At 35.2% G+C, this 18,375-nt stretch overlaps 2 protein-coding genes and 1 pseudogene across 2 annotated transcripts; 2 read left to right on the top strand and 1 right to left on the bottom strand.

Annotated features, from left to right (window-relative positions):
* The first annotated feature begins 2,000 nt into the window (after window positions 1-2,000).
* LOC134231117 (uncharacterized) lies at window positions 2,001-5,800 on the top strand. The gene is made up of 2 exons (XM_062713038.1): window positions 2,001-2,902; window positions 5,380-5,800. The coding sequence occupies exons 1-2, from the start codon at window positions 2,368-2,370 to the stop codon at window positions 5,643-5,645; spliced, it is 801 nt and encodes a 266-aa protein (XP_062569022.1). The 5' UTR covers window positions 2,001-2,367; the 3' UTR covers window positions 5,646-5,800.
* Window positions 5,801-5,843: 43 nt separating this feature from the next.
* Window positions 5,844-8,408, bottom strand: LOC134231116 (uncharacterized; annotated as a pseudogene).
* Window positions 8,409-8,506: 98 nt separating this feature from the next.
* LOC134231115 (uncharacterized) lies at window positions 8,507-12,806 on the top strand. The gene is made up of 2 exons (XM_062713036.1): window positions 8,507-8,584; window positions 9,439-12,806. Exon 2 carries the CDS (start codon window positions 9,618-9,620, stop codon window positions 11,640-11,642), a length of 2,025 nt encoding a protein of 674 aa, XP_062569020.1. The 5' UTR covers window positions 8,507-8,584; window positions 9,439-9,617; the 3' UTR covers window positions 11,643-12,806.
* Window positions 12,807-18,375: the final 5,569 nt, after the last annotated feature.

Raw genomic sequence — 18,375 nt, 5'->3', positions numbered from 1 at the left:
ATATGTACCTCTTGTACCATGTATATGGTTTTTTGAGAGAATAAATGAATTGAGATAATGTATATCACTCGCAGCATTTCTTTGCCACATAGGCTATTATGATAAAGTAATTAAAACTAGTTCAGATAAAGCTGAACACGATTCGTAAAAAAGGAATATGTCCGCCATTTTTGTTCCCGAGTCTCGATACTCTGCAGACCCCTATAAATAGGGCAAGACTTCGTCACTATTCAGTGTAATCGGTTGACACCGGTGTAGACGGACGTATGCTACACAGGACTCGTTAGCGAGAATAATAACGCAATACTTCGTCTACTGCAGGAAAGTAAGATACCAAATAAATTTACAATTATAGTTGTATGAGTCAGAACAGTATACAAACAACACAGATAAACGTAACTACAATAAAATATTAACAAAGGTAATGCAAGATAACCAGCACGAACACAACGTAAATATGAAATCTGTCGAATAGTTTCGAAGTGTTTGAGAAAACTAGACGTATATATGCTAGCCGGACAAGTGACCAACAGAAAGCTTAACTATTGCTACCTTCCGTGGGCTAGTTGTTTTTTGCAAAATATATCTTACATATACCGAAAAATGACATGACCCACATCTCTTCTAACTCCTAAGCGGTGAAAATCGACTCCCCCAGACGTTGAAAACGACTCCCCCGCGTTACCCGTTGTATACGGTGAAAATGGCGTATGCCTATTTACGAGTCGTGTTCAGCTTTAAGGGTGCAGGTCGTCCTATTGTATAGTTGGACGAGGTTGATTGAACACCAATCATGTAGCAAGAGGAAATTAAATGACCTGCCATGGACATCTACCTCTTCCTTTGAGTCACATGATGGAGGCCATAGGCTCGATGTTCAACCTAGGAAGACTCGTCTGATAATCCTGGTTGCTGGTTCTTCGACTATAGGCAAGAATCGAGCCTAGTTTTCGAGTTGAAATCTTGTACTCAAAATTGTCATTTTGAGATGAACTCAGGAAACTTCACGAGGTGGTTCAATAAACAGTTGCTTCCTGATAAAATGGGTCCTTCGGTCATCGAGATGGATAAAGTTTCCTATCCCAATCATCCTGATCCCGAATCTAGTGTTCTACATTGTTGGCGTGAAAGGTCGATATCCAGTCATATTGCTTGATTGAAAGGGTATCCATTACACTCCGGAAATGATAAAGGCCGAATTACTCACATTGATGAAGCAGCGTGGCGCCTCGTGCAAAGAATGAGATTGACGATGTTGCTTCGTAACACAGTTTTGTGTCTACCTATTTATCACCGTGAGCTGAATCCCAACGAACTGGTTTGTGCTTAATTGAAAAGTGTAGTCGCCAGGGGAAATGCCATATTTTAAGACGGATAAGATAATAGATCTCGTGACAGCTATGGCCTAACTGTATTTGGGGTAGCATTCTACAGTTTTGGTCTGATTTCAATATAACTTGTCACACAAGTTAATTGACTACACTAAGCACAGGGGCTTGTCACGAAATATTTATCTTCTTTTAATAAAGTTACCCCTACTATAAAAATACACAAGGGAGGAATCTAAAAATAGGAAATTCGCTACCACAAATTTTTATCGGACTTGTTATCTAGTTTCTGGGCAACTTGCCCTGCCAACCAAGTAGGAGTGAGTGGAATATAGATTCAATTTTGATATTCTTCAGTCAAATTCTAATCAACGCACACCGTTAGTCATATAACTAACCTCTTTTTTCGACATTTGGATCTGGCGACAGTTCTTTCCATATGTTCTTCCGGAGTAATTTAAAAGCTGCGCTCTGATTGGTCGCTTTCTGTAGATAACTCGTACTCAAAGTAACTCTCGAATTAGTGCACTGAAACGGAGGTAAAATCAAATTCGCAATGGACATGAACATGAAGAATACAGCTGTGGTTTCATGGTACGTATTTTTTGTATATTTGGTAATATTTATGTATATAAACATATTTAATGTTATGATGTCTGGGCACAGGGGCTTGTCACGAAATATTTATCTTCTTTTAATAAAGTTACCCCTACTATAAAAATACACAAGGGAGGAATCTAAAAATAGGAAATTCGCTACCACAAATTTTTATCGGACTTGTTATCTAGTTTCTGGGCAACTTGCCCTGCCAACCAAGTAGGAGTGAGTGGAATATAGATTCAATTTTGATATTCTTCAGTCAAATTCTAATCAACGCACACCGTTAGTCATATAACTAACCTCTTTTTTCGACATTTGGATCTGGCGACAGTTCTTTCCATATGTTCTTCCGGAGTAATTTAAAAGCTGCGCTCTGATTGGTCGCTTTCTGTAGATAACTCGTACTCAAAGTAACTCTCGAATAAAAAAGTACGGGAAAATGGAGATAGCAACAGAAGGCCACAACGTTCTAATTCTTGGGCCAGCGGGCACTGGCAAAAGTTATGTAGTGAAAAAAATAGCCCAAACAATGAAAAGTAGTGGAAAAAGAGTTGGTATAACTGGAACGACAGGGATGGCAGCATCCCTGATACAGGGCGTGACAGTGCACAAATTTTTTGCCCTAAGGGATGGTCGATATTCCAATGAGGAATTGACCATTAAAATAATGACAGATGTAAACTATCATGATGTGAAAACACGAATTCTGTCTATAGATTGTGTGATTATAGACGAAATTTCCATGCTATCGTGGAAGTTGTTAGAGCAAATAGAGTATGTTTGCAGAAATGTACGAGGGGTGAACAAGCCTTTTGGAGGCATTCAGATGGTTTTGGCTGGAGATTTTTTTCAGCTGAAGCCAGTCGCTAACCAAAGATATGGAGACCCGGGTGATTTGGTTATATCAAATAGAAAATTCAGAGATCTTATTCCTCATCACATAGTCTTGAAAAAGGTGTATCGGCAATCAGAAGGTACATACAACAGTTTTAGGCAAAATAATTTCTTGGTTCTCAGGCCCTCCCTCATCTCTTCCAAGGGTGCCTCATGACCCTTTTTATTGCTAAATCAATAAAATATAAACACCAAATCACCCCCCTCATCATTTTTTGAGGTTTTGTACAATGTAAAAAGCTGTCTCATCATGTTTTGGGGGCAATAAAAAAGGAAAAGAATGCCTTCCTCCCTCATCATATTTCTTGAAAAAAGGCCTGAAAACCAAGTAATTAACTTTGCGTGGCCTTAAGGAAGCTCTAAACACGAATAAAAAGTGTCATTTAAACTTGTAGAGAGATATATCATATAAAGATGTTCATACCGAGACTAAATTCATTTTCAATATCAGATACTTGTCTTATATTGGCAGGAAAAATGTTTAAAGATAATAAACTAACTCATGTTCACAGATTAAATAATGGGAATAATACAATTATTTTTGGTTTAATATAATCTTAAGAATAATTTAAGTTATTACAAATAGTGTAATTAAGTGTAAATAACCATTTCTCCATCTTATTGCCTGTCGTCACGGCGTCAGGCTGTATAAGGATTGATATTTTCATAATCCGAAACTAATAGATCATACTTTGAGACCTAAATTTTATGCAAGCTGATTTTTATTGGAATTCTTTAGCTGCATTTTAAAACAAACAGTTTTCAGAAAAAATAATATTACTGATTCAAAATACTGCATTGTTTACTTCCTTTACTCTTTTGCAATGAACAAATTTTTCCATGTGATTCACCGTTTCAACATGTCCGTGTATCATTTTTTCTGCATTTCTATACTACCGGATCAGTCCATTTATATTCTACAGAAGGGGTGAATCGCTCTTTTCGAGCCAATTTAAATGTCACTAGTAAGTTATCTTCGCGCCTTTTACTTGAATTGTTCTATTGTATGAATGGGTGTTCTAACTTTTATGGAATTAAAGGATGTCCTAATGCTTCAGAAATTCTATCTACAAATAAATGTTTTATCTCTTTCTTTTAAACAACATATCGTATAAAATATCAGTATACGAACATGCAACACTAAAGAAATGAGTTTTCTAATTTGTTTCTCGATCCCGCGGTTGGTTTATTCCATAAATGGATTAGTCCAATAATGATAAACAACGCATTTCAACAAAGTCATGGTCTCCAGATGCATGATCTATAATATATCTCTCTGTTCAGATGCGCACAATAAATAAAAAAGAAGTGCAAAATCTTGGATTTTTCTTTCCACACAGGTCTAAGTAGTGAATTTACTTTTAAGTTATTTCGTTCTCAATATATGATAGTAGGACTACCCCCCCCTTCTTTTAAGAAAAAAAAATATAATAAACACATTACTACTGTTTACTTCAGTGGGCAGGCACGTAGCAACGGGGGGGGGGGCTGCCCCATTTGATTTCATTCTCAATATATGATAGTAGGACTACCCCCCCTTCTTTTAAGAAAAAAAATGATAAACACATTACTACTGTTTACTTCAGTGGGCAGGCACGTAGCAACCGGGGGGGCCCCCCCCCCCCCCCCCCCACTTTTTTCCCCAACATTACCTTTACTATAGAAAATGTCCATTGAAAAGATGCTTGGCCCACCCACTTTTTACAACAGTATATACATAGTAAGGAAATATAGGGGAAAAAAATGGAAGTGAAAGGAAGTTGGCATTGAAAAAAGTTGGCCACTACCCCCCACCCCCCACCCCCCCACCCCACCCCACCACCACCACACACACAAAATAGGATTTTCGACTTTAGGTAATTTTCGTTTTTGTTTTTTTCTTGCTTGTCAACTTTTTTTAGGTAAGTAAAAAAAATTTTTTTTTTAGGTTGCCCCCCCCCCCCACTTTCAAAAACGATGCTACGAGCCTGTTGGGGAAAATACACTCCAGCAAAATGTGTACTATTGAATTATATCCATCTTTTAGAATGTTGACGATAATTGGTGACAGATTTTATAATAAGTTCGAAATCAATTTAGATCCAAGGGCAGATCACTCCACTTGCAGAAAACCCCCACAGAATACTATGAGAATACCAACTCTTCAGTATGCAATGTATAGATGATTCTTATAAAAGTTAAACAAAATGAAGATTTCATTTACACAAGGTGCTCAAAAACAAAAGTAAGTTTAAGTATTGCACAAAAGGTTTATCATTCTTCATGCAGATATTGATTGATTTAGTCAGGCAAGCTTTCTAAAAAGCTGTTACTTGTTTCTAAGGACAGATCAGGCTAACTGCATAAAACCAAGTATAACTCTTTAGTGTGCAGTGTTGAAAGCTTCCTTAAAGCACAAATTGTTTAAATGCATGTAACACATTTTTGTCAATATATACAGTTATAAAAGGTTTCTTTTTTTTTAACAAGATCATCATACCAGTCTACCTCTAAATTGTTTGAATTTTTAAACCACATATAAAAACTTTAAATGTAACTGACTTGTAACTTATTTCAGAAAAATTAATTACTGCTATTCATGAGCTAAGTCGTGGATTGGCTTCAGAGTCCACCATCGAGTTTCTGAAGACTTTAGAAAGACCTCTTGTAACTGGTGTTCCAGTGAGACTATTTTCACAGAACTATGATGTGGACATATGCAATTCTGATAACCTTCTTGAACTAACAGGTATATACAATTTACAGTGTGCTTTCATATACATGTTCCTTGTTTTACCGATCCATATTAAAAAAGAGCATATCTGTCATTTGAACAATTTTTAATGGGGCAAAAGGTAAACATGATCAACACATGTAATTGGTAGGATAAACTACTGATGTACAGATCTGTTCTTTGCTTTGTTTCTGCATGAGCATTGTTACATATAGCATGTGTTCATTGTTTACATTTCTGAATTAGTTATTAGAAACATACTTAAATGTCTGACCGGGGGTGGGGGGGTGGGGGTGGGGGGTTCTATTGTCTCCATTCAGCTTCCATGTATCTGCCTAGTGCAGATCCAAAATGAAAACGGTGTCATGCAAAATGTGAAACAGATTCATGAAAATATATATATATAATTTAATTTCAGAACTCTCAATGAATAAATGTTTGAATTAATTTATTTTTATTTTCACAATCAAGTTTCCAGCATTTTACCGCATGGTTTGTAAAATCTTAGATGAGGAACAACTCAGTGTGTCCTTGGTACACATAGTGAATGGGGATGCGGCAGCAAGTCCAGTATTGGATTTTCGACCTCTTGATTTTAATGACTGACCGAGAATAATAGAGTTGACAGTAGAACAGTAAGTACTGTATGTAGGGTTTGTAGAGCTACCATTGTACAAACCACGTTGTTGGCAGAAGATATTTTCAACGATGTCAGAATTGATTCTGGATGGGACAATGTAGCCTTCAGGAAATTGATGGAGATGAATTCTGCAGATTTCTTTAAAGGTTAGTAACATGCTTTCAATGTCTTCTAAACATTTCTGAGATATAAGTGTCCTAGATGTCTGAATTCCACCATTTTTAAGTTGTCCAACTTTTGATTTCCATTCCTGAAACCAGCTGAACACTGATTTCAAAATGTCTAACCGAGGATCTTCCATAGAGGTAAGAGGTCGATTATCCCGAAACACAGAAATAATTTTGCTTGTTTGTTTTAGCATCTGTATGGAGGAATTGAGATATTCACCATCACTCAAGCTTGCCTGATATGCTTCCATTAGGTATAGGAAATCCTCGTTTAACATGTCTTCTGCTAAATGATTTCTCATTTTCTCAGAGCTGTTAGGATTAAGGTGTTCATTGGTGATTTTGTGACATATGGGTCTAGTATTTACATCTCTGTCCCACAGCACAGCACATTTCCAATGATCCCAAATGATAAAAAAGTCATTTTTCTTTAAAAGTCTCTTGTGAAAGTTCTTGTTATGTCCACTGGTTAAAATGTTATTTCTTAATTTTTTCATATTGTGAGAATAATCTTGTACATGTGCAACAACTTTGGTGGGGTCAACAATGTTTTTGCTTAAGTAACATTTGTTCATTGGATCCTCATCACAATTTGATTTTATAAATTGTCGATTCTCTTCACCACCGTCCTGCATGATGAAGTCAACCTGAAATCCCCAATCATACAATTTCTTAACTACTGACCACAAAATGGTATGTAGTTCTGATGCTTTTACACCAGAAGTAGGAAGATGACACACTGGGAAACGAAAACCAGTATACCCCACAAAGACTACTTGAAGAACATGGGAGGCTAATGTGGTCTTCACTTCCTTGTCCTTTAGAATTTGAGCATGTCTGTTCTCTTCTCCAGTGTCCATCCAACCGATGAGTTTGGGATAACCACCCTTCATGTCCAATGCAACTCCTTCCTGAATCTTGGCTTCATCATGAACTAATCCTCCCGCATAACCATGTTCCTCAAAGCCTGCTTTCTTTTGCTGCAGCATACATCCAATGCATAACTCCATCAGTTATACCAGGCTCTTGGGGCACCCTATTCTTGTATTTTCGCAGCTGACGTCCAGATGGCAGGATGAGAATGTTGCTGTCCCTTATTTCCTCATAATTCTTAGGACTTCTAACCCACAATGTTAAACATAAACTCAAGATATGTCCGTCCCACTTAATACCTTTCCTGTTTTTGCAGTTGAGAGCCTTTCTTTGGCTTTCCAAGAGGATTTTCATTTCAGAGGAGGCACCTGGAAAGATTTTCTCTAGAATTACAGACATGTCTTTCTGATCTTCATCTTGTAAAATTATGGATTTTTCTTCGTCTATTATATCTTCAATTATTGTATTTCTCCTTATTTTTTTCTGACATGTCCTGCAAGAACTTCCAGTGGATCCCCATCCAAGAATTTGGTCGCAATGTTCATAGCGCACAACCATCTGGGATGAATTTTCATCTCCTGATTCTGAGATGCATTCCTTCAGAAATGAATTTTTGTTAATATCACAACTGAGGTGAGTAAGATCAGAAATAGGAATGCCAATACACATTTGAATTCTTTCAACAGTATCTAATACATGTGCTAGACAATTCTCTGTACATTCAAAATGATTGCTGATTTTTAATGTATCTAGCTTAACATCTTTTCCTCGTATTGCAAGTCTCCATGTGGAATCTCGGATGCTTATTTTCTTTATAATCACATTTCCATTTGAGACATATGATGTTGGAACTCCAATAGTTACACCATCACTCAGGTGAGATGAAATAAAGCATGACTTTGGCAGGAATTGAGCAATATTTTCCAGTGAGAAGGTTTTTGTAACTGTTGCTGCTTTGAATGAAATATTGGAATATGCAGTTTCTTGTGTTTTGGTAGTCTTATTTAATGGATAACTGACTTTTGATGCAGGGAATAGTTTTTTGATCAAGCGTCCTAAAATCCGAAGATCTATATTCTCCCTGTGCACCAATTCATAACGAGATGCAATATCTCTGGCTCTCAATGTACTTGTTGACGTTATGGACTCTTGTATATTGTTCATCAACCTGCAAAATTTGTAAAAATTTGATTTTAATTTTTTTCCTTTTGACCTTATATTGATTGGATTCCATTTTACATATTCTTTAATATAATATATTATAAGGTAATATATATATATATTTTTTAATGAGAAATTGATATTATTATCTGATGTCTTTTTCAGCATGTATGGACACATAAGATTTTAAAGAGAAGTATTTTTGAAAGTAACAATTATTTTGCATGAATTTTTACTAACAGTTTTTTTTTTTATTATTACCTTGATTGCCAATTTACATTAGTAGAAAGAGGGGGGGGGGGTACTTTTCTGATATATTCTGCTTTGTCAATTTGAGAAAGTAGCTAATGGCTGGATAATAACAAATAATGATTACATCATTTCAATTTCATGATTTTAGGTATATCATTTGGAATATAGGAATAAAAAATAATCTATGTGCCTTTTAATTAGTAATCTATGTTACATGACATATCATTAATACTTTAAAAAAACCTTTGAAATATTTCATAACTATATATATTTAATCTACTAAAGTGAGTTTAATATAAAGTTAAAGTATACATCTATTATTGAGGGATTTAGCAAGGTTCCAATTTTCCAAGGCCAGGACCAAGGAGAACTGGAATCTTGCTCAATCCCGCAATTACATACATGTATATACTTTTTAATTGTTTTATGATACTGATACAAATGTAAAATTAAAAGGATTCAGATAGTGTGATTTTAAAGCAGGGATTAGTTCACTGAACTAACACATGGGAATTAGTCCATTCACATATCACATCAATGTAAAGGTAAAAGCTAGAGGATTACAACTAACCCGGAATTAGCTTTCGAGGTAGGGACTAGCTCACTTGACTAACGCATATATAGGGATTTGTCCATTCATCATGATTTTTAGGGAATAAGTCACATCTAACAATCTAATTTTATATAGGGAAAAATTAATAGATGCGTAATAACTACATCTAAATGTTGTTCAAGAATAACAGAAAATTGACTAATTGTATGACTTCTGCTATGTACCATTAAAATGTTCTACATTTGTATGTTTTACAGGGGAATCAGTGGAATATAAGAGCACAGATGGTGGTGACAACAAACAGCTTACATCATGTGAAGCTCCATCATATTTATATCTGAAAGTGAATGCTCCAGTTATTCTAACAGTGAATTTGAGTGACAAACTTGTGAATGGAAGCAGAGGAAAAGTTAAAGAACTGAAGAAAGATTCTGTGATGGTGTATTTTGATAACATAGCTTCCACCATTGAAATTCAGAAACATTTGTTCACTGTGTATGATATTCAAGTAAAACGTGATGTAGCAACACGGCTACAGATACCGCTGAGGTTAGGATATGCGTTTACAGTGCACAAGGCTCAAGGGTTAACCCTTGACTGTGTAGAAGTTGACTGTAGAAATATGAACTTCCCAGGCCAACTGGGTGTTGCAATAGGTCGTGCTACAAGGACGGAAGGACTCCGTGTTATCAACTTTAATAAATGTTTTCTGAAAAAGCAACCAAATATTATTGCATCATTTTATGAATCCCAATCAGCTCCACTACTGCAGAGTAAGGAGTGCTGTGCACAACCTATTCACACTGAAGATGCCAAAATATTGGAATATGATGTATCAACTCTGTCACGGGTAACAGAAAATTGGTCTGAATCAGACAGCTTTGATGAAGACTCTGATGTGGATGATTCATTACAAACCTTGCAAGTTGAAGATTTACCTGCTGAATTTCCAATTCAGAATTTGCCAGAGGATATTGATCTAGACAGAATTATTAGAACTGACATCTATTCTTGTCCTCAAACTCAAAATCAAGTGTTGTTAAATGCAGATCTCAATTACCTCCTTACTCATTTTGAGGATACAAGTACCTTCGCAAAACAGATATGGAAAAGTTTCACTGATGTATTCAACAGTAGTATTCCAGATGACAAATCTGTGGGAAACAAACACCTGACTAAATATCACAAAGATGTGGTACATTTTCTTTCCAAGGACACATACAAAAAAATGGTGGCAAAACTTTTCTCCATAACAGAAGTTCAGGTATCTAGCAGACATTTTAGAGCAGCTTTCAGTTTAGTGGAAGAGTTGAGGAAAAGGGTCGTGATGCAGGCAACAGAGACTTTTATCAGGCAAAGTGAGCAAAATGCAGCACATGATCAAGAATCAAAACAGTTTAAGAGCTCTGAGGGTGGAAGGGCAAAAGTCAGATATATTGCTGGATGGTGTGTTGCTTCCCTTAAACATAATAAAAAGAAGCAAGTGAAAAGAAACTTATATAAAAAAAATGCCAGAGGAACTGTAACTCTTGTAGACCAAGAGGTAAAATGCTTAGAAGAGCTTGTGGTAACTCAGGAAGAGATTTTTCAGAGTACAACGGATGTATCTTCTTTGATGGAAGTGAAGAGAAAGCAAAATGTCCGCCAAGGCCTGACAAATGTGACAGATTCCTGCTTTGAGTTCTTTCTTGAGCTTGACAAGCAAATCAGGAAAATGGAAACTATTAAAAATATTCACATATACTCAAAACAACTTTACACATTCATTTTGAGTGAAATAAATGAAAGTCAACATCTAAAAGAAATGTGGAAGGCATTATTCAACAATGCAGAGGGCAGGGATGGGATAGTTATGATTCTCTTTGATCAGATAGTGAACAAATATGTCAAAATGTCTTCAAACCAGTTTAAAAAAGAATGTAACAGAACATTTGCAGTAGAAAAAGAACAGGCACACAGAAAGCAGATTCTGAAGAAAAAGGAAAAGGCTGCAGCTTATGGTGGACACTGGAATATGGAGAACATTTATAATGACAAAAGTACAGACAAGATTTCTTCTCACAGATTCATTCAGTGTCAGATAGAAGCAAACAATAAATATTTAATCAACGGGCCTTTTCAGAAGAAACATCTGCTTATCTTATGTGCAGCCTATGGTATTACCACAGCAAAAAATATTACAAAACAAGACTTATCAGATACGCTGAAGAGTGTAATACTTTCATCTGATAAGATGGTGAATCCTGATGCATTCCATTCTGATGAAGATAAACCAGGTCAAAGCATATCCTCAAAGTCAAAAGAAGCTGGAGTGTCAAGTGAAAATATATCTAATTCTAAACATGCTCAAGAAGTAACGACTGACCAGGTTTCCACTCAGGAGAGTGCTAGTGGATCAAAAAATAAGAGAATTCGACAATCAACAAAATCCAAAGGGAAGCGTTTGGTAAAGAAAAGCTAGAACTATTCATTGGCCATGTGGAATTTGTGAACAGGAGTGTTTTGAGGAGGCAGTATGTTGTGATAATTGTGATACATGGCATCATTTTCATTGTTTATTTATAGATAAAGATGATGAGCAGTTAAAATCAGAACAGTGGATGTGTCCTAATTGTAGAGAAAATGAATGTTATGATATGAAATGAAATATATGTTACTGATCCTTATCTGATGAAAATACTAGACATGAATATTTGGGGAGGGGGGTAGTCACTGTCAGTGTCAGTGTTCATATTTGAAGGCAGCAATGTACACAGAATTATTTTCTCTCCATGCAATGTACTCTACATTGAAAACATATAACTCCTGTTAGGAGAGTTATTATTTGAATTTTTTTAAAATCAAATCATTTATTAATTACCAATTAAAAACTTTACTTTACTTTGGCTTCTTATTCTTTGTCATTGACTTATATTTATATGCTGGAATGGTTTTAATTTCACATTGTACATGAATATCATTTTAAAATTTTATCAATTTATTTCATTGGAAATAACTTTGGAAAAAATGAAATAAAATAAATTTCCTACCCACCTACCCTATTTTTTCAGACTGGTAGCAGGAAACAAGATTTTTTGGGGGCCTTAGTGTACATGATATATGTAACATGTTTTTCCCAATATTTATTTCCCAGACATCATAACATTAAAAATGTTTATATACATAAATATTACCAAATATACAAAAAATACGTACCATAAAACCACAGCTGTATTCTTCATGTTCATGGCCATTGCGAATTTGATTTTCCCTCCGTTTCAGTGCACTAATTCGAGAGTTACTTTGAGTACGAGTTATCTACAGAAAGCGACCAATCAGAGCGCAGCTTTTAAATTACTCCGGAAGAACATATGGAAAGAACTGTCGCCAGATCCAAATGTCGAAAAAAGAGGTTAGTTATATGACTAACGGTGTGCGTTGATTAGAATTTGACTGAAGAATATCAAAATTGAATCTATATTCCACTCACTCCTACTTGGTTGGCAGGGCAAGTTGCCCAGAAACTAGATAACAAGTCCGATAAAAATTTGTGGTAGCGAATTTCCTATTTTTAGATTCCTCCCTTGTGTATTTTTATAGTAGGGGTAACTTTATTAAAAGAAGATAAATATTTCGTGACAAGCCCCTGTGCACTAAGGTACATAATTCTTTTATCGGTTTTTGATTTTGATGAAAGGTGTTGCTGTGGTTACTAAAATTAGAAATTTCTGTGAAATTCTTTCAAAATGCTAGGTCTCCTACAGTTTTGGTCTGATTTCAATATAACTTGTCACACAAGTAGACTACATTAAGATACACATGCAGTTCTGCATATCGGTTTTTGACTTCGATGAACATTATTTCCTTGGTTACTAAAAATAGGAATTTCTGTTAAATACTCTCAAAAGGTTTCACATGTCATACATAAGTTCTGTATACAAAACAAAAAGGGGTATCTCTCCATAATACACAGCGTCAACAATGTAATATTTCAATATATAAGGTGAAGTATCACATATATAGAAACCTGACGTACTTTCATATGAGTACTAATATAATAAGTAGTAAAATCCACCCCCAAACCACTAATCTAAATAACCCTTAACTTAATTAACATGAACTTTCTTAACTACAGATTTAATCTTCCGTGACCTCTGCCGATGACGGTCTTTATCTTCAGACAATGTTGTCGCTCTTCTCCATCAGTTGTTCCTCTAGGTATTAACTCGTTCTTGTCTCCTATAGATTTAGATTTCAACGGACTTCTTGATCTTGGTTTGGACTTTGTGATCTTGGTTTTGGACTTCTTCTGTTTAACGGTGGCGTTTGCTCTCTGTAAGGTAAAGGCGAGAGTCCTCTGTTTGACCCGTTCCTATACATTTTCGACACCATCCGAAATACTTCATCGATTTTCTTCATCTTTTCGTCTAACAGTTTTTTTTTTCAACTACTCCTTCTGCTTCTCCTCCCTGTACGTTCTTGTCCTGGTCTCCAATACCCAAATCTTCATCCACATCCATATTATTAACATCTTCAAACAACTGATCCTTAATATCCTCCTCAACATTTCCTTCTCAACTTCAACTGATTTCACGATCTTTTCTTTCTTCTTTAATAGTCTTGCCATCCAATAACTTAACCAGGCTGGTCCTTCACACTTCCTTAGTCTTAAGTCGATGTTACCCTCTCCACGAACGATGTCAAACTGTTCTGATTTCTTGTTTTTATGAGGAATGTACCACTTGTGGTGCTTCATCAACTCACTTTCCTTCATAGCCACAAAATCGCAGATGGAACAACTGTACAAAGACCTTTATTTGGGTAGCTTTACCTTTGAGTTTGACCCACTTTTACACAAAAAGTTTCAAACTTTTACTTTGGCCATATATTTTCAACAGTAGATACCAGGACTTTTATACTTCATGTATGTATTCTTTGTGGCAAGATCTTTCATTGAGTAGCAACAACATTGACCTTGACCTTTGAGATTTCTGTACTTATGAAAAAATTTGACCTTGGCCATAACTTTTGAACGGTAAGGGCTAGGGCTTTCATATTTCACATATGTAATTCTTGTGAGAAGACGCTTCATTGGATACCAAGAATTTTGACCTTGGAATTTGACCTTCCTTTCAAATACAACTTTGAACATTATTTTTGAAGGGTAAGAATTAGGGCTTACATACTTCACATATCTATTATTGTGACAAGACCTTTCATTTGATATCAAGAACTTTACCTTTCATTGGATATCAGCAACATTGACCCTTTGACCTTGACCTGGAGTTTGGCCTACTTTTAACAAACATTAATCTTGGTCATAACTTTTGAACGGTAAGGGTCAGCACTTTCATCCTTCCCATAAATAATCTTGAAGACAAGCCTTTCTTTAGAAACTAACAACCTTGACCCTTTGACCTTGACCCTGGAGTTTGTCCTACCTTAAAAAACATTAAACTTGGTCATAACCTTTGAACAGGCGGTGCTAGGGTTTTATATTCCACATTTGTATTTCTTGTGAAAAGGCCTTACTTTAGGTACCAACATATTTGATCTGCATTTGAGAAAGCTTAACCTTTGCTATGTTGCCATACAGGGGCATCAGTGTTTCACAAACACATCTTGTTCCCTTTGCAATCTAACATGTGAATTCCTAAATATATCAGTATTTCTTCATTTTCTAAAAATATACAGTGCATCATAATATGAGCTTTCGATTACAATGTACATTGTTTTTTATGCGCCCGGATCGATAGATCCGAGGTGTATAATGTTTTTGTCCTGTCTGTTTATCTGTTTGTATGTCTGTCTGTTGTCAACATTAACCTTCGCCATAACTTTTGAACCATTAGAGATAGAAACTTCATATTTGGTATGCATACTCGACCAATGAAGCTCTTTCACATGGCACCAAGGTCAATGACCTTGTGACCTTGACTGTGACCTATATGCTAAAAATAACTTTTTAGACTTCTCGCCATAACTTTTCAACCATGAGAGGTAGAGACTTCATAATTGATATGCATACTCCACTAATAAAGTTCTTTCAAATGACACCAAGGTCATGACCTTGTGACCTTATCTGCAAAAAATAGTTTTTTGAACTTTGTTACCGCCGGGCGCATAGTGTTTCACAAACACATCTTGTTTAAGCCATACCCTTATAGTTTCTGTGGTGTCAAACTTGAGGTCTGGTTATGTTGCTCATAAATAAATATTAAAAAAGAAAAGAAATGGTGCTCAAAATACTTGATAGTAAACCTAATTATTCCCTTAGACAGGTTGGAGCCCTACAGTACTAATTTCAAATATTAAGGTCACATAATTCACTCAGATATTACAGTTTGTTTCTGTCTGTTGTGCATTAGTCGTAGGCTTCGAACATTTTCATTTTTTCTATCGAACCACAAAAACAATTTCAACATTGTAGGCGTATAGCATCTATTGGTAAATAGGGACAAAATTATTTCAACCACACAGCATCCCCCATTTTTAGCTTATTTGAACAATTTTGAAAATGCACAACGTTTTCACATTACATTCATCAGTGTTCTGGTCCAGAGGTTTTTGAAAGATATTGAAATGACGCCTGTCAAACGGCATTAGAAAATTCACTCGAGTTTTCAGGTCAAGTAAATCAAAATCTGTGTCCTATTACCTTGAAAGAAATTAACAAGAGGCCCATGGGCCACATCGCTCACCTGAGCACTAAGGGTAGGAAAAAGAAAATGGTTTTTTATTGTAAAGTTTAAATCCAAAAGTAGTCACATGACCAATCATGGATTTGCTATTTTTTAGAAAATGATTTTTAAAGAATTTTCCTATATATATCTTTGAAAACTTTGGTCAGCCATTTTGGCCCCGCCTTATCCCAGGGGCTCACGATTTGAACAAACTTGAATCCACACTACCTGAGCATGCTTCCATATAAATATGATGTATTATGGCTTTGTCATTCTTGAGAAGAAGATTTTTAAAGAATTTTCCCATTAATTTCTATGTAAAACTTTGGTCGGCCATTTTGGCCCCGTTATAACCCCGTAATGATTTGAACAAACTTAAAACTACACTACCTGAGCATGCTTCCATATATATATGATGAATTATGGCTTTGTCGTTCTTGAGAAGAAGATTTTTAAAGAAATTTCCTATATATTTCTATGTAAAACTTTGGTCGGCCATTTTGACCCCGCCCTACCCCCCGGGGGTCATGATTTGAAGAAACTTGAATCCACACTACCTGAGCATGCTTCCATATAAATATGATGAATTATGGATTTGTCATTCTTGAGAAGAAGATTTTTAAAGAAATTTCCTATATATTTCTATGTAAAACTTTGGTCGGCCATTTTGGCCCCGCCCTACCCCCCGGGGGTCATGATTTGAACAAACTTGAATCCACACTACCTGAGCATGCTTCCATATAAATATGATGAATTATGGCTTTGTCATTCTTGAGAAGAAGATTTTAAAGAATTTTCCTATATATTTCTATGTAAAACTTTGGTCGGCCATTTTGGCCCCCGCCCTACCCCCAGGGGTCTTGATTTGAACAAATTTGAATCTACACTATCTGAGCATGCTTCCATATAAATATGATGAATTATGGCTTTGTCATTCTTGAGAAGAATATTTTTAAAGAAATTTCCTATATATTTCTATGTAAAACTTTGGTCGGCCATTTTGGCCCCGCCCTACCCCCAGGGGTCATGATTTGAACAAACTTGAATCTACACTACCTGAGGATGTTTACTCATAAGTTTCATCTTTCCTGGCACAGTGGTTCTTGAGAAGAAGATTTTTAAAACATACCACCAAATTTTCAAATTCCCAATTAACTCCCCTTGAATGAGGCGTGGCCCTTCATTTGAACAAACTTGAATCCCCTTCACCCAAGGATACTTTGTGGCAAGTTTGGTTGAAATTGGCCCAGCGGTTCTTGAGAAGAAGTCGAAAATGTGAAAAGTTTACAGACAGACGGACAGACAGACAGACGGACGCCGGAAAAAATGTGATCAGAAAAGCTCACTTGAGCTTTCAGCTCAGGTGAGCTAAAAAGCAAACAAGGTATATATATATTATACATAACTATATATAACAACGTATAATTTGAAAACACTCATACATGTAACTTTTCAAAAATCTTTAGAAATAGAATTCGTCATGAATTTTGTTAATTTAGCTTAAAAACGCTCAATCATTTTACACTTCTCTGACATCAAGTCAGCATATTTAGTTTGTTTTTATGGTTCGCCATATTTAAATTTAACTTTAATTGTAATAAGGAAGGAAGGAAACAAATATAACAGCTAAAACATAACATAATAGGTTTTAAGTACTCAAGTATTTGCTTTTAAACTTACATTTTAAATGGAACCTAAAAACGTATGGTTCAAAATATCTTTTAATGAAATATAACAACTTTCAGAATAAAGTTTTATCGCCTTGTTGATAATTAAATGAAGTGTAATAATTTTTGTTTTAATAATAATGTTTTTCGTTATTTATGAGTAGTTTTTAATATAATAATAAAATATATTTAAAATAATGAAATTATATAATAATTGTTAAAATAATATGATATAGGTTAAATTAGCTTAAGCAATGAATATACTCAAATAAAGAAAGAAAGAATATATTAGCTTGTTGACTATAACTGCATTAGCAATCTTGAAGTGATCATTATTATAAATGTCTTGTTAGAAGAGAAATCGTGATATATATATAATCTTCCTACGTTCGTTATTTTCAACCAATTGCAGAAACACACTTAAAAAACACCAAATACTTGAAATAATTATATTCATCTTGATAGTTGTGTCACGGAACTTCTTGATAATGTACCAATGTAAAATTGCCAGAAAAACAAATTACTTATACTTTTTAAATTTGTAGATCTACCTCATCATTTAGTGCGAGGGTTTATCGGATCTTTTGAAATAACTAGTATGCCACTACACACTCATTTAAACCTTCCTGAGATAATGTAATTAGAATTTCTTTCTTGTCAAGTATATTTAAGAGCATGTGAATAAGTCACGAGTAAATAAGATCTGAGAAGTCGACATAATTATCTCAGAAGTAGGGAGCAGAAGTATGTCATCTTAAAATAAGTTACCTAAAAGAAATCCAACTTGGTTTCAGTGTTGAGTATTAATTAAAATAGACACATACTCCACCGTTCTGATAATGCACAAAACATATTCGTTAGTATA

Source organism: Saccostrea cucullata, unplaced genomic scaffold, assembly GCF_032062105.1.
Source record: "Saccostrea cucullata isolate Sc308-1 unplaced genomic scaffold, CSIRO_AGI_Scuc_v1 ctg2979, whole genome shotgun sequence".
NCBI classification, from domain to species: domain Eukaryota; kingdom Metazoa; phylum Mollusca; class Bivalvia; order Ostreida; family Ostreidae; genus Saccostrea; species Saccostrea cuccullata.
The sequence above is the reverse complement of the archived record's forward strand: the minus strand, read 5'-3'. Positions and strand labels throughout refer to the sequence as shown.